This window comes from Zea mays, chromosome 1 (assembly GCF_902167145.1).
Source record: "Zea mays cultivar B73 chromosome 1, Zm-B73-REFERENCE-NAM-5.0, whole genome shotgun sequence".
Lineage (NCBI taxonomy): Eukaryota > Viridiplantae > Streptophyta > Magnoliopsida > Poales > Poaceae > Zea > Zea mays.
In genome coordinates, this window is record NC_050096.1 from 226,229,828 (window position 1) to 226,243,505 (window position 13,678).

At 42.9% G+C, this 13,678-nt stretch overlaps 1 protein-coding gene across 4 annotated transcripts; it reads left to right on the forward strand.

Moving 5' to 3' along the window:
• The first annotated feature begins 6,727 nt into the window (after positions 1-6,727).
• On the forward strand, positions 6,728-11,605 carry LOC100193193 (uncharacterized). Of its 4 annotated transcripts, none has more exons than NM_001308365.1 (10): positions 6,898-7,094; positions 7,232-7,352; positions 7,461-7,546; positions 8,572-8,808; positions 8,897-8,984; positions 9,057-9,166; positions 9,252-9,345; positions 10,762-10,950; positions 11,048-11,107; positions 11,193-11,605. In NM_001308365.1, exons 4-10 carry the CDS (start codon positions 8,578-8,580, stop codon positions 11,366-11,368), a joined length of 948 nt encoding a protein of 315 aa, NP_001295294.1. In that variant the 5' UTR covers positions 6,898-7,094; positions 7,232-7,352; positions 7,461-7,546; positions 8,572-8,577; the 3' UTR covers positions 11,369-11,605. The 4 variants fall into 4 exon arrangements, with proteins under 4 accessions (XP_008648306.1, XP_008648397.1, NP_001295294.1 ...); NM_001138348.2 differs by having other exon boundaries at positions 8,572-8,793; XM_008650084.4 differs by lacking the exon at positions 7,461-7,546 and having other exon boundaries at positions 6,728-7,094.
• The last annotated feature ends 2,073 nt before the right edge of the window (positions 11,606-13,678 follow it).

Sequence of the window (13,678 nt, forward strand, 5' to 3'; positions counted from 1 at the left end):
GGCGGTGGGGTAGGTGGGGGATGGGGGTGTGCGTGTCTGTGGGGGAGGGGCGCTGCATCGATGGCGGGCATTGTGGGGCGGGGGTGAGGTGGGGGCATGGGCAGGCGAGAGGGAATCACGACGTTGCATTGCTCTCACGGCAGGGGCGGGGGTGGGAGCGGTGGGCGGGGCTGGCAATGCGAGGGTGGCGGCGGGAGGCTTGCTCCTGCTTCCAGGCGACGACGGGGCATGCTGGCGGCGGTGTGGCTGCTCGCCGGAGTTACGGCGCAACCGCGTGGGCCAGGACCCGTGACAGGAGCGCAAGCGTGGACAGTAGGGGCCGAGGAGTGCGCCGGCGGACAGGCTACGCCAAGGATCACGCCGTCGCGGGGGCTGGCGTTTGCTGGCTGGGGCTTGCGGCGGGCAAGTGTGCTTGCGCACAGGTGTGCGGGTGGGAGGCGGGTGGTTCTCGCGGGCGGGCGTGCGGTAGCAGCGGGATTCGCGGAGTGTGCGCTGCGGGCGTTTCGCGTGGAGGGCGTGCGGTAGCGGGCGGGGGCAGTCTACACTGCCTCCTTAATAGTTAGTAGAGATAGAAATTTGAATATGTTGCACGTTCGCAACTACACACAAGTTTGGAATATTATACTAATTACTAATTAGTGTGTCAATTATAGATCAGATAAGAAGAAAACTTATGTAATATGCACGCTGACATTAGAATACCTATAAGTAACAGAACGATAGAACTAAATAATGGCATATATGTTTATATCTCCATATGACTTGGAAGCTCAGGTAAGCTAGGGCATTTTTCGAAGAAGCAAACATCGAATAAATAGCACAATGTGATGAGGCACCTACAGCTAGCGTGGAAATGTACTAATAAAAAGAGAAATAACAAAAAACAATGAACTCATACAGCCAATAGGGTAAAAGAAAGAAAAGTACCTGCCAGCCGAGGAATCTGCAGCCGTAAAAGGCACACCTGTCAGCCGTCACACGAAATGCTGCTGCTTGTCCAGACACCTATATAATACAGCACACCAGCATCACTGACTAACCAGATCCTCCACCACATGTACCACATAAACACAAGTAGTCTCTTAAACAGTTATCATGTATTTAATATGCACGCTGACAGCAATGATAGATCAGATAAGGAGAAAATTCCAGAAAATACAAGTGGAATAAAAAATGCACAAATATATTACACGTATGTCTATGCCAATATAAATCATAGAATAGGGTTGCTAGTCTACAAGAGCCAATCCTGGTAATTTCACAACACATATACGTTGTAGGTGAATTTTAATCTGCATATTCGTTGTGTCTAAAGGTGTCATAAAATTCTGAAACGATGATGTAAGGAAAATGCTTTGTACCATAAGGTCAATCTTAGGCAGAAAGAATCAAATCACTATGATGCAGTCAGGCTGCTTTTGAAAAATAAAATTCCTATGAGGCGAATACACGAATCATCAATAACCAGCAGCAGGTTCATATCGAGAGGTTCACATGTTTACATGCTCAAACCTTTCCTCTAGCGCTGCATAAATTTGATTTATGTGGGGTGCGTTACTATCTTTATGTGCGATTAGTAGGATGAAATGGACTCATGGGCGGACGTAGTCATAAAGTTCCTAGGATGATTAGGTCGTGGAACAGGGGATTGAGGAACATGATATGCTCCTTAAAAAAGGTTTTTCACTTCGGGGATGATATTGTTCCTGGAATGGGAACGACGTTCCCGGTGACGAACATGTGATGGTGCTCATGGGATTGAGTATGCATAATGAAGATTTTGAGGAACCATCATGTGGATGTGCTGGACTATGGCAACATTATCGGTTTAATGTCCAATCACATGTCTAAAGCATGCTGGTGATTTTTATAAGAATTCAGACATAAACATTGGCGCCCAAAGGTTTGAGCATTGGTCTTTGTTGTGAACTGCATTCTATCATGTGGCAAGATCAGATGGTGATGCGGTTTGAATGGAGTTCTGCATTACAGTCTTTCAGGTATATTTGTACAATATGGCTGGAATGAAGTAAAAGTAACAGCATTGTTCTGTTGATGAAAAAATAGCTTCAGAATTCAGAATGTCGTTGCCATGAGTTAGTTGGGTTGTCGTATCAAGCAAAACAACACATGGTCTACAATTCAAAAATTGTTCCTATGGTCTACAATTGTAGCTGATATTGTCTTTTTTATGGGTAGTTATAATACGTTAAATTGAAATTTAATATTCATGAGGCAGAGGTTGTAGCATAAATGAAATTCGCAACAACCGAAGTTTATGGTGTAGTGATGCTACTTCAGTTCAGCTTATCTGAAGATGGAATTAGCTGAAATCTTCGGATAAACAGTGTCACTGCATCTTCCTTATGTTATTCCTGTTTGTAGTACTGATTTGTTATTATTTATAGAGCGGTGCAAAGAAGGTTTACAGGAAGTTCAGACATTTTAAGGGTGCGACAGTTGATTTAATATGCAGACCCATTAGACTTCAATGCTGTTTTTGTGGTGCATCTTCTAATTCATTCCAGTTGATTTAATATGCAGACCCATTATATTATTTCTGGTTACCTCTACTTTTTAGTGGTTCATTTGCTACTTATTTTAATAGTTCAAAGGAACAAAGCATTATCGTTAGCCATTCTTAAATAGTGCAATGCTATTAGAACGTTTGCTTTCATAGGTTTAATGACCGCAACTTTCAACTGATGCAAAGGAGAAGTGATAGAAGTAAAATTCTGAGAATGTTGTCCCTACTTTTTTTTGTTTTCTGATTTATATGGCCTCGAAATGCTATCCTATATAATGAACCTAACCGTAAGAAAAAATGTTCTAGTAAATCCCCACTTTAACATTAATAAGTTATGGCATAACCACATATCAGTACCTCTTTCTTTTATAGGAAAACAAGGCTAAATATACCATTGAAATTTTAATTCAGGTGTCTCCAGCCAAATGTTATAATAGGCAAGAACAAACATAAACTGATGATAAATCATGGTTATTAAAACGGTAAAACGTTAAAACGTTATGAACCAACTTTTCAAAGTTTAAACGTTTAAACGAACGTTGAAACGTCTTTTCAGACTTGACATAGAATTTCAAATATAGAATAAATTCATACATAAGTTGAGTTCACAAACCAAATAGCATTAGCAACACACAGTAGCCTGCAATTGAAATTCACTGCCATTGCAATTTCACTGCCACACAGCCCACACTTTAGCTGCAACAGTGCAACACACAGTGGAATGAACATCAGCAACACACAGTAGCCTGCAACACTGCCACACTTTGTTGCCATTGCAAATTTGCAATTGAAATTCGTTGCTGGGTTGTGATGCTGGGTTATACTAAGCAGTTTATGAACATCAGCAGCCAAGGCCCAAGGGATTCAAGTTTATCACACTGGTTATACTAAGGGAATCAGCAGCCAAGGGATTCAGCACTACAGCCAATCTATCTGGATTCTGGAGGGCGGCCGACGGCGACAGCATACCTGGAGGGCGGATGGAGGAGGGAGGAGGGAGAGGAGGGAGGATGGAGGAGGGGGCGGCATACCTGGAGCCCTGGAGAGCGGCCTACCTGGAGGGCGGATGGAGGAGGGAGAGGAGGGAGGAGGGGGCGGCATACCTGGAGCCCTGGAGAGCGGCCGACGGCGTCTGGCGGCTCCTGGCGGCTGGAGCGTCTGCGCGCGATGGCTGGAGCGCGCAAGGCCTCTGGCTGCTCGTGGGCGCGGTGGATAGCAGGCCGGTTGGGTGGGTAAAGGTATACAGGCGCGTAGAACGTCCACAAAACAGCAAAAACGTCTAGAACGGACGTTCTGGCGTTTTAACGTCGTTTAAACGTCCAGAACGGACGTTCTACGCGGTTTTTGAAAAACGTGCAGACGTTCCAGCCACTAATCACGTTTTAGCGTTTAAACGACGCTTAATCGTCGTTTAAACGACGTTTTAATAACCATGTGATAAATAAACTGTCTTCTCAGGCTGATAGTGAAAATAAGGTTTCATAATTAGTTCCTGTCAATAAATAGTTATTTGGAATACTCCATCATTCTAATCTTGTATTATTCCATAGAACAGATGGTTGGTTGTAAATCAAGGGGTTATTTGTTCACACGTGCACATTTAGGACTTTGTTCAGATGAACTTCATGTCTGCGGTGACCCAGCTGTTGTTCCCCTTATCCAGCGAATTCTTGAAGATACCGGTGATGTAGTTACGGTAATCTAGATTTAGTAACCAAATGGACAATACTGCTACTGAGGACTTATATATTATTTTTTTGTCCATTATGGTCGTTGTGAATTTGAAGTGTGTTAAGGTTGATAACCATTTTACTCTGTCAGACAATTAAACGTTACCTATGTAGAAGCATAAGGAAAAATATATGTAGAAACACTGACCCTGGAGGGCATAGTTGGTGTTGTTTTAATCTTTGAACATATATGGTTCCAGACTCCAAAGCAATGCAGCAAGCATGCTAAATTGCGTAACAGATGCATACAGGTCATGAAACTGAATGAGCATGGAGTAACCAAAGGTCACATACCAAAGACTTATACACAAGTTGGGATTAGAATGTCAGGCAATATGAGTTTGGACATGTTTGCACTTACTGAACATACGACGGTCAGTAGATTACAGCACATACCTTTCCTTGACAGCAATTTCATCAGACTGTCCTGTTACATAGGAAGGAGGTTTCAGATTCAGCCGTGGTCGCTCTGCTACCCTGCTCTCAGCATCTGCTCCCAAAACTCATGTTTCGGTAGCCCTTGCATTCTGGTGCAGATCATGATTATCCTCAGCCTTCATGAGGCCAGCAGTAACCTGGACGGCTGGACTTGGTGCACCTATACAATCATGATCGCATCACCAACAAAAAAACAATTAGATTTTCAGTATCATTGTGAAAGCTTCCATACCTATTACCAATTTAATAGAAATAAAGAAACCATGACGAGGCAGTAAAAAATACAATAACATTTGCATAGAGGTATATCTAGCAGACAAATACTGTTGCAGTACTCTGGTTTGTCGCTATTGCATGAACGACATAGCAACTAAATTTGCCATGACCAACACACACAGACATGAGACATGGAAAGAACAAATCATAACCACCTGCTTCTCTTCGACATAGGTACGACGCTGTTCAGGATCCTCAATTGGCTTGGACCGATGAAGCAGCTTCAACTTGGGTCTCTCTGGCACCTCCCCGGTTCTCCCTTCCCTAATCCTTCCTTCATGTGACGCGGGTCTCACTGGTGCGGCGCCCCTCTCCACCCCACTATCTAGCTCTCTCACCCCAACAGACCTAGGCCTCTCAATCTCTGGCGGGGCCACGGGAGTCTCCAACACCGGAACTGACACCGGCGCCGGCGGAGACGTGGGCTTCGACGGGTGCCATCTTCCGGAGATGACCTTCTCCACTGCGCTCGCCTGGGCGATGCGTGTCGCGGACCAGATCTGGCATGCGGCGATGCGCACGGGGAGGGAGGCCGGGTTGCGGGAGGGGATTTGCGGCGTGGGTGGGCGGTTTGCGCGGCGGGATTCGCCACGGGCGGTTCGCGCGGCGGGATTCGTCGCGGGCGTTGCGGGAGAGGATTCGTGTCGTGCGGGCGGCTCGAGGCGGGGGCAGTCTACAGTAACCCCTTAATAGTTAGTAGAGATGTGGATGACACCAAAGTCTCTCTATTCGACTTTATTCGTCTGTTAACCCTTTAAAGGTAGAGCTTCTCAGCTTCGCTCTCGGTTTACCTCTTAGCTTTTTTAAGATAATAGAAACATAATGTTCCAGCCTTTTGTAGTGTCGTGCATACGACTTCATAGGTCGAAAAATAACAAAACACCACCATAAATCAAAAGAATCATCCTCATAAAGAACACATCGATGAATCAAGCGCACTCAATTTAGCATTGGTCCTCCATCCATTTTGCTGCAAAGATCTCTATAGCCACTCCTCTACACCGCCAGAGGCGGATCCATAGGGGGGGCAAAGTGGGTCATGCCCCCCTCAATTTTGTACACCCTTTGATGCCTTGATTATTTATTGTTATGTGTAGAAAAATTAAAGTTTCAGAAAGTATAAAGTCTTATTCTAAACCTCTAAAATTAATAGCTAGTGGCTAAGAGGTTTAGAATGGATCAACTAATTGTTATCTATACCCCTCAAATAAGTATTAGTTATTAGATGCTCCAATCCAGCTAAAATCAACTAACAATTAGCTCTAAAGGTTTGGAACATGGCCTAAAACAACCATGTCACGAGCCTTCTTGTCAGATCCTCTGGGACCAATCCTTGCATCTACGAGTCTGACCCTAATTTTTCTGACACCACCAAAACCAGTTTGTTCGATGCCCCATTTCCGCCGCTAACTTATTTCTGATGCGATATCGCCTGACTCCGTCCCTTTCTGGCACCTCTGTCCCTTGTCCCGTTTTCATTATGACGCCGATCCGCCCGATAAGCTAGATCTCATCTGTCCCGCGATCGCGGGCTTGACGAACCAGCAAGTCATGACTCTCATGTGGTTTTTTTGGCCCCCTATAAATTCTTGTCCTGCGTCCGCCGCTATACACCCCTAAAGACCTCTCAGCTAAGACAAAGGTTAGCTTCATCATCCTTTAAGTAGCATTTGAAACATGTTTTAGCATATAATGTAATACTTAAGAACCTTCCATAATAAAGGCCCAACACGGCCTAATGCAATTTGCCTGCGAAAAGGAGCTGTGGTACGAAACGGAGCACGCTGCATCTTTGGCCTATGCCATCAATCTTTCCAACGCAAACACAGCCAGCGGCCCAGTCTATAAATCATAATCAACCGAAAATGTCGGTAACAAAAGTCTGGCGCTGAACCTGGAAGAGTTTTTCCGGCTATCGTTGTGCTTATCTCTTCCCAAGGAGAGACCCACCGCCCATTATCCAACCCTACTACTTGCTTTTGTCTCCACTCTCAGTCTCCTCTCCAAATCTCCAACCCTACTTGTTCCAGAAAAGAAAAAGAACTATCCATCCCGCTGTGAGCCAAGCCAGCCCAGCTCCGGCGACTGGCAGATGTTTCAGGGTCCCCGTCCGTTTGCCGCAGGTCCACCCTCTAATTCTTTCTCCTTTTATTTTACTTTTTAATAAATAAAAGGGGTTTCCTCTTTACAAGATTCTTATGCCGATGACCCGATCGGGTTCTTTTTATACGGAGTGTTTTTTTTTTGAAACGAAGTACAGGTTCCCTGATATCGGTGGCCAGCAGCCGACTTTGTGGTTAGTCCATTCTCTTCCGGCGGGATACGTTGCGGACCACTTCGCTCAGCTGCTCGCGACGGCGGCTTGTACCCTGATTTGGGTGGTAAGTGTGCCCCTGTCTGAGAGGGCTTCCGAGCGTTCCCCCACTTTCGTTTCGGCGAAATTCGTCGCATTTCCGTTCCTTCCGCTGATCAAATGCCTTCGTTCCCAGTGGTTCTTGTAGAGCGGTCGTGTCGTCCGAGCGTTGATCTGAACCAGCGCAGTTTATCAGGGACGTAGCACTGTAGCAGTGAGTTGGTGAGCTCTCTCGGCTCATAGAAGCCCTACTTTTTTTTTTCGAGCACAGGCTGAAATGTCAACTAGTAACAAATCTTTGTCTAGTTTAATGGGAATCGGCACCTAGTGTCAACCAGTGTGTTGCGGCTAGTCTTCATGTTTTTGTCGCACTTGTCTGCAATTTCTATGAAAATTACTCTCATCCTTTGTGGAGTCTTTAGTCAGTAGTGTAATTTTTTTTTTATGATTATAGTGGTCGAATTAGCAGTGCTCAGCTTCTGCATAATGGGACCTATGCATTTTCCAACTCAAACCTTCTCTGTTCATTCGTTGTTTGGGATTTTTTTGTTCTTTAAAGCAACACGAGAGAGTTACTCCTGCAATGCTTCAGTTGAGCTGCAGTTATTTATATTTGAAACACCTTTACATTTGGCTGAAGCCATCATCATGTCGTTTTTTAGGATAAACAGTTAAACGGATTATATATTCCATCAGGTTTCATCCACTGCGTACTATGCTGCATATTCTATTGAAGGGGATGTTATCAATGTTTGAGGCTTTGAGCCATGGAAATATTGCTGTCCCACTCTCCACTACCTGGAGCTAGACATAGTCCTTCATTTCTACTTAACTGAAAACGGACATATGAACATTACCACGTGATACTTTTTCTTTTGAATAGCTTGGTCTCTTTTGACCTTGCCCTCTTTAGGACTGTTTTGGATTTCATTGATTTGACTGCTTACATATTGTTTTTTAAAATCTAATTGTGGTTATTTACACTCTGGGTCTTTTCAATTCATTGTGAATGTTTAGAGAGTTTCTGTTTTCTGCACAGTACAAGCTTTAGGGGATAAGATTTTTCTTTCTTTCTTAACACTGAAGTAACAAATTTTATACCACATGAAAATACATTCTGCTTGAAATGTTTCATGGCACTCTTCTCTTTTTTCCCTTAATCTCCTCACATGTTATCTTCAGTCCATACATGACTCAACCTTTTATTTGCTGACTACAAAGTTCTTTCTTCTGTTCTTCTGTTCTAGGGGAGGATGCCTGATATCCAGCTGGGATGCCACACTATAAGGTCCCATGGTACCAAAGTGGCAACATTACACATGTATGACTGGATTATACTTTTATGTCTTGCTGTACTTGATGGACTGTTAAACATAATCGAGCCCTTTCACCGCTTTGTTGGACGCGACATGATGACCGACTTGAGTTATCCCCTCAAGGGCAACACAATCCCATTTTGGGCTGTTCCAGTATGTTCTGCTCTGGTACTTCACATTTTGATTTCAAATATTGATTTAACTGTGTGCTACACACAATATGTCCTTAGGCATGTTATTTTTTCCTTCATTACAGCTGATTGCGATCGTGCTACCCTTGGTTATCTTTGCTGTCATTTACTTCAAAAAGAAAAATGTCTATGATTTACACCACGGCATACTAGGTACCTGACATTCTAAACATGTTATTTGTCAATTGACAGTTTTAATTTATGTTGAACTTAAAAAATATGTAGGTATCTTGTATTCAGTGCTTATAACTGCTGTGATCACTGATGCAATTAAGGATGGTGTTGGTCGCCCTCGGCCAGATTTCTTTTGGCGTTGTTTTCCTGATGGCAAACCTGTAAATCCTTCCATCAGTGTCATTTTTCTTTGCAAGTTCATACCTGTTGAACCTGTAGCCACTAAATCAGATATTTGTTATCCAGAATTTTAATAATATAACCACCGATGTGATATGCCATGGAGAAAAGAGTGTCATCAAGGAAGGTCATAAGAGTTTCCCAAGTGGGCATTCTTCATGTAAGAAATGAAATTACTTGGTATATAATGTTCATTATGCTTCTTGTGGTTATCTTGATATGTTATAGTGGTTTATTGTTCCACTATCTTGGGATGTAGTTGTGAGAACTTTGAGTTTTGGCAATACTTGATTCTGTACATGAAACACTTGCTATTTTGAATCCTTTATGATGTACTAATCCTTTAGCTGAGTCCAGTCACTGTTTATCTTTTATTTCTAAGGGTTGACCTAGTGCTGGAGGCTCCTACATGAGTGGGGTCTGGGGAAGGGATAAACCAAGACAACTCTTTCCTCGGAGAGGCTGCTTTGAACCCATTATCTAGTGACTCAATCATCTTTTATATTCTATTGCTGGTTAATGGTTTTGTTCGAGCACCCTCCTATATAAGAACTTTGCAACTGAGTTCCTGCTAAGAGAAAAAAGCTAGGAAATTTAATGATGCAATCTGAAACCTTTAATCAAACATGTACCTGTTATTTACTTCGTCAGTGGTTCAAATTTTTTTATTGAAAGGTAATACACTAAGGGGGTGCTAATAGTTAGTTGGTTAAAAATTGTTAGTGGAATTAGCTAGCTAACAAATAGCTACCTAACTATTAACTAATTTACCAAAAATAGCTAATAGCTGAACTATTAACTAGGGTGTTTGAATGTCTCAACTAATTTTAGCCATTAACTATTAGCTCTAGTGCATTCAAACACCCCCTAAGATTACAACTTCACTAATAAAAAAAGTGAGAACATTGGTAAACATCTAAACAACGAATAAACAAAGATCAATAATTTGCTAACAGTGCTGATGCAATTGTTTCTCCACATGAATACCTATATCCTGAAAGCACTGTTGGACTATGATTGTAACTCTCCTTTCATTTGAGGATATCCTGTATTTTCTTTTCTTCCATGTTATATATGTTTTCAGACTTATTTTAGCTACTGCCCTGTGCGCTATTGGAATTGCTGTTTTTTTCTTCCTAATACAGTTCTCCAAAAATCTTAGTGAATAGCTATGTCTGACAATCAGAAGATTATCCTTATAAGATTCTTGTCACACAGTACACAGTTCCCATGATATTCATGGATTCTCTCGGCATGGGTTACTTGTTATATATTCTTGGGCTATATATCCTTTTGATAATTCTTGTCAAGCAGTACACAGTTTCCATGATATGGATTCTCTTGGCACTGGTTACTCATGTTTTCTTGGGCTATATGAATTATAAATATTAGCAGCATTTGTTTTCAGCATATCATTTTGAAGCATGCATGACCTTTGCGAGCATGTTGTTTATACTTTCTCAATCTCAGTATGGCTGAGAGGGTTTTCTGCTGAGTGTTTGCAACAATATGCTAATTTTTGCCCTTCAGTAAATAAATTGCTGAATCTATTTCTGTTCTTTGTCACCTACTCCAGGGTCTTTCGCTGGTCTAGGTTTTCTTGCATGGTACTTGGCTGGAAAACTTAAAGCTTTTGATCGCAAGGGTCACATTGCAAAACTGTGCTTAGTTTTTCTGCCTCTACTTGTCGCGTCACTTGTGGCTGTTTCTCGAGTTGATGATTACTGGCATCACTGGCAAGATGTCTTTGCCGGCGGCATCATAGGTTTGCTAGTATTTGATGCTCTTTTGTATTTAGCATTTCGAACACCCTTCACAATCAAAAGTCAATCATGGAGTGTCATTCTCTTATTTCTTTTCAGGTCTTACAGTTGCTTCATTCTGTTACCTGCAGTTCTTCCCATATCCCTTTGACAATGATGGTACCTTTTTCGCCCTTCTCTACAATATATGCTGATGAGATATTAATACATTTTATTACATGTTCCTGTTCCTATTTATTTGTAGCCCTATGGCCACACGCATACTTCCAACAGCTAGCTGAGACACACAGTAATGGTAATGCAAACTCAATCAACATAAGACCTACAGAGTTTGAAGATGAACCAGATGACCATGGTGACATTGTCCTGAGGGACACCAGCCCTATCTTGGAGTCAATGGAGTCTGGCAGGAGACCATGAAGAAGCATGCCACTGGGTTTGTCCAAGGTGCCCTGAAGCGTGATGAGTTTTGTGGTTTCATCATGTAGCCGTCCAACGTAAAAACAGTATGGAGGTATATCTACCACCACCTGATGATTTGATGAACCACAGACTGTCGTGGTTAGCTGTAAATGACAGCGAATGTTTATGTTTCTAGTGACAATGTGAATATTTGGTTTTGCACGGCTGTGATATGGAAAGTTTGTTTCGAGGTTACCCTTTGGCAGTAATGAAATTGTCCGACGACCTGCAGGTGGATTGCAAACGGTCTCTAGGGGGTAATCACTCCATCCAAGATGAGATGAGTTGGTGTATTATGGGTCTATTCCTTAAATTTGGTGTGATGAATTTATTCCTCATATTAGTACTAACTCACACGAGGAATTTGATGGTGATGGATTAAATCATTTCATAAATCAAACAAAAAATAGGACTAATTTAGTATGAGGAATGAGGTGATGATTGATTAACTCATTCTATAAACTAAACAAAAAAAATGAAAAGATAAGGAGTAAAAAGAATTTTTCAAACCAAACATCTTATTAGTGTTTTGTAGAGACCAAAATTGGTACGAGAAAAAAAAATAATAATGAAATAAATAAATATATATATTTAAGATAGTGTTTTAGGATTATTTTTTGGAAGCCTTTTTGTTTAGATAAAATACTAATTCAATTAATTAATTAATCAAAGTATATTTTGCATTCATGCTGAAATTTTGAGTGTGCGTCTAACTGAATTTAAAATCTTAAACTAAATTTGAGTTTGAACTTGAAACTAGAGGATAGTTTGAAACCTCAAAGAATAAATTGAGGAAAATATTATCTCCTTCATGAACTATATATTTCTAAAACATTCTTTAGAAATATTTGAATTAAGGTAGTCTTTGATGAATATTATACTTTACTTTCTCTTAAAATAATTGGGTTATTTATATAAACCTCTAAAACTAGCCGCACCTTTAAAATATATGCTTGAGAGGAAATATATGTATGTTGCATTTGCCTAAACAAGTGAATAAATAATATAAATAGAATGAATAACCTCAAGCCATGATGGAATTTATTGACTATGCACTCTAATTGAATTGAGAATTCAAATTATATTTGAATTTGTTTTGAATTAGCAAACAAAATAGAAAATAGGAAAAGGAAAAGATCAAACCTGTTAGCTTCTTGGGCCGAATCTGCACTCCTCGGCCCAATCCCTCGTCCACCTAACTCCATGCGCCGACAGGAGGACCCTACGTGGTCAGCCACTCTGCTTCCTACGCGAATTCCTTCCCAGCCACCGACCAGTGGGTCCCGCGGGCGTGGCAAATCATCTGCGCCCTGGCAGGTGGACCCGGTGGCCAGACTCTTCTTCCTCTCCGCGCTAAAATTCCGCTCACGCCGCGCGATGAACTGACTGCGCGGATCCTTCTCCCTCCCGTGAACCTCGTCGTATTGTTGCAACAAGTGCCGATGGCGTCGGGCCGATTTCGGGGCTCCATGCGGCTATTTAAATAGAGCTTTTCCCCTCATCCGCCCCGTACCACTGCCCGGGCAATCGTTCACCAGTGTGCGCGGAGAGGAAGAAGTCACTGGTGAACTGCTCACGGAATCAAGCTCGGCTGCAACGCAAGACCTCTAGGTCGTCGCTGGGAGTCTCACTGCATCACCGGTGGTGCGCCCGCGACTGTTGGTGGGAAATCGTCTACTGGGGCGGCATCAATTGCTCATCGGAGATCTTGCACCGCCGCCACACAGCTGTGCGTCGTGGTCGCGTCCTCTACTGCATCGAGACACGGTAAGAACTCCCCATACTGATCCGCCCATGCACCTACATCGTGTAGCACCAGATTGATTTGGGAATCGCGCACCGGAACGCGCATATTGGGTGGGCCGGCCATGGTGACCACCGCGGGCGGAACGCTGTGCGCCGCTGCGTTGATAGCTTGGGGTGGAAGAGGGGTGAGGGTCGTTGGATCCTCGGTGAAGGGTGGAGGTGTGGCGATGGGTATGACCGTTGGATCAGCCACAGACGCTCCGTATCAGTCGAGTGGATACCCCTTCGGATATTTGAATCGTGACCGTTTTGTCGATCCTGCGCACCTCATAGCATACCCTTTTGTGTTATATCTGTGACCATCAGATCTAGATCGGATGGCTCTGGGTCCCCGGTACCTCTTCGCCGTTGCCGATTTGCTAAAGAGCCCCTGGGTTTTGGTGAAACCAACCCGCAGTCCATTGTGGCTGTTTACTGAGTCTCGGGAACCTTTGCGTTTCAACCCTGAACTCTCTGCAAATT

Coding starts and splice junctions, on each gene's coding strand:
- LOC100193193 (XM_008650084.4), top strand. CDS start 8,578: ATGCCTGATATCCAGCTGGGATGCCACACTATAAGGTCCCATGGTACC. Junction 8,809..8,896: donor TTCCAGTATGTTCTGCTCTG/GTACTTCACATT, acceptor CCTTCATTACAG/CTGATTGCGATCGTGCTACC. Junction 11,108..11,192: donor ATATCCCTTTGACAATGATG/GTACCTTTTTCG, acceptor ATTTATTTGTAG/CCCTATGGCCACACGCATAC.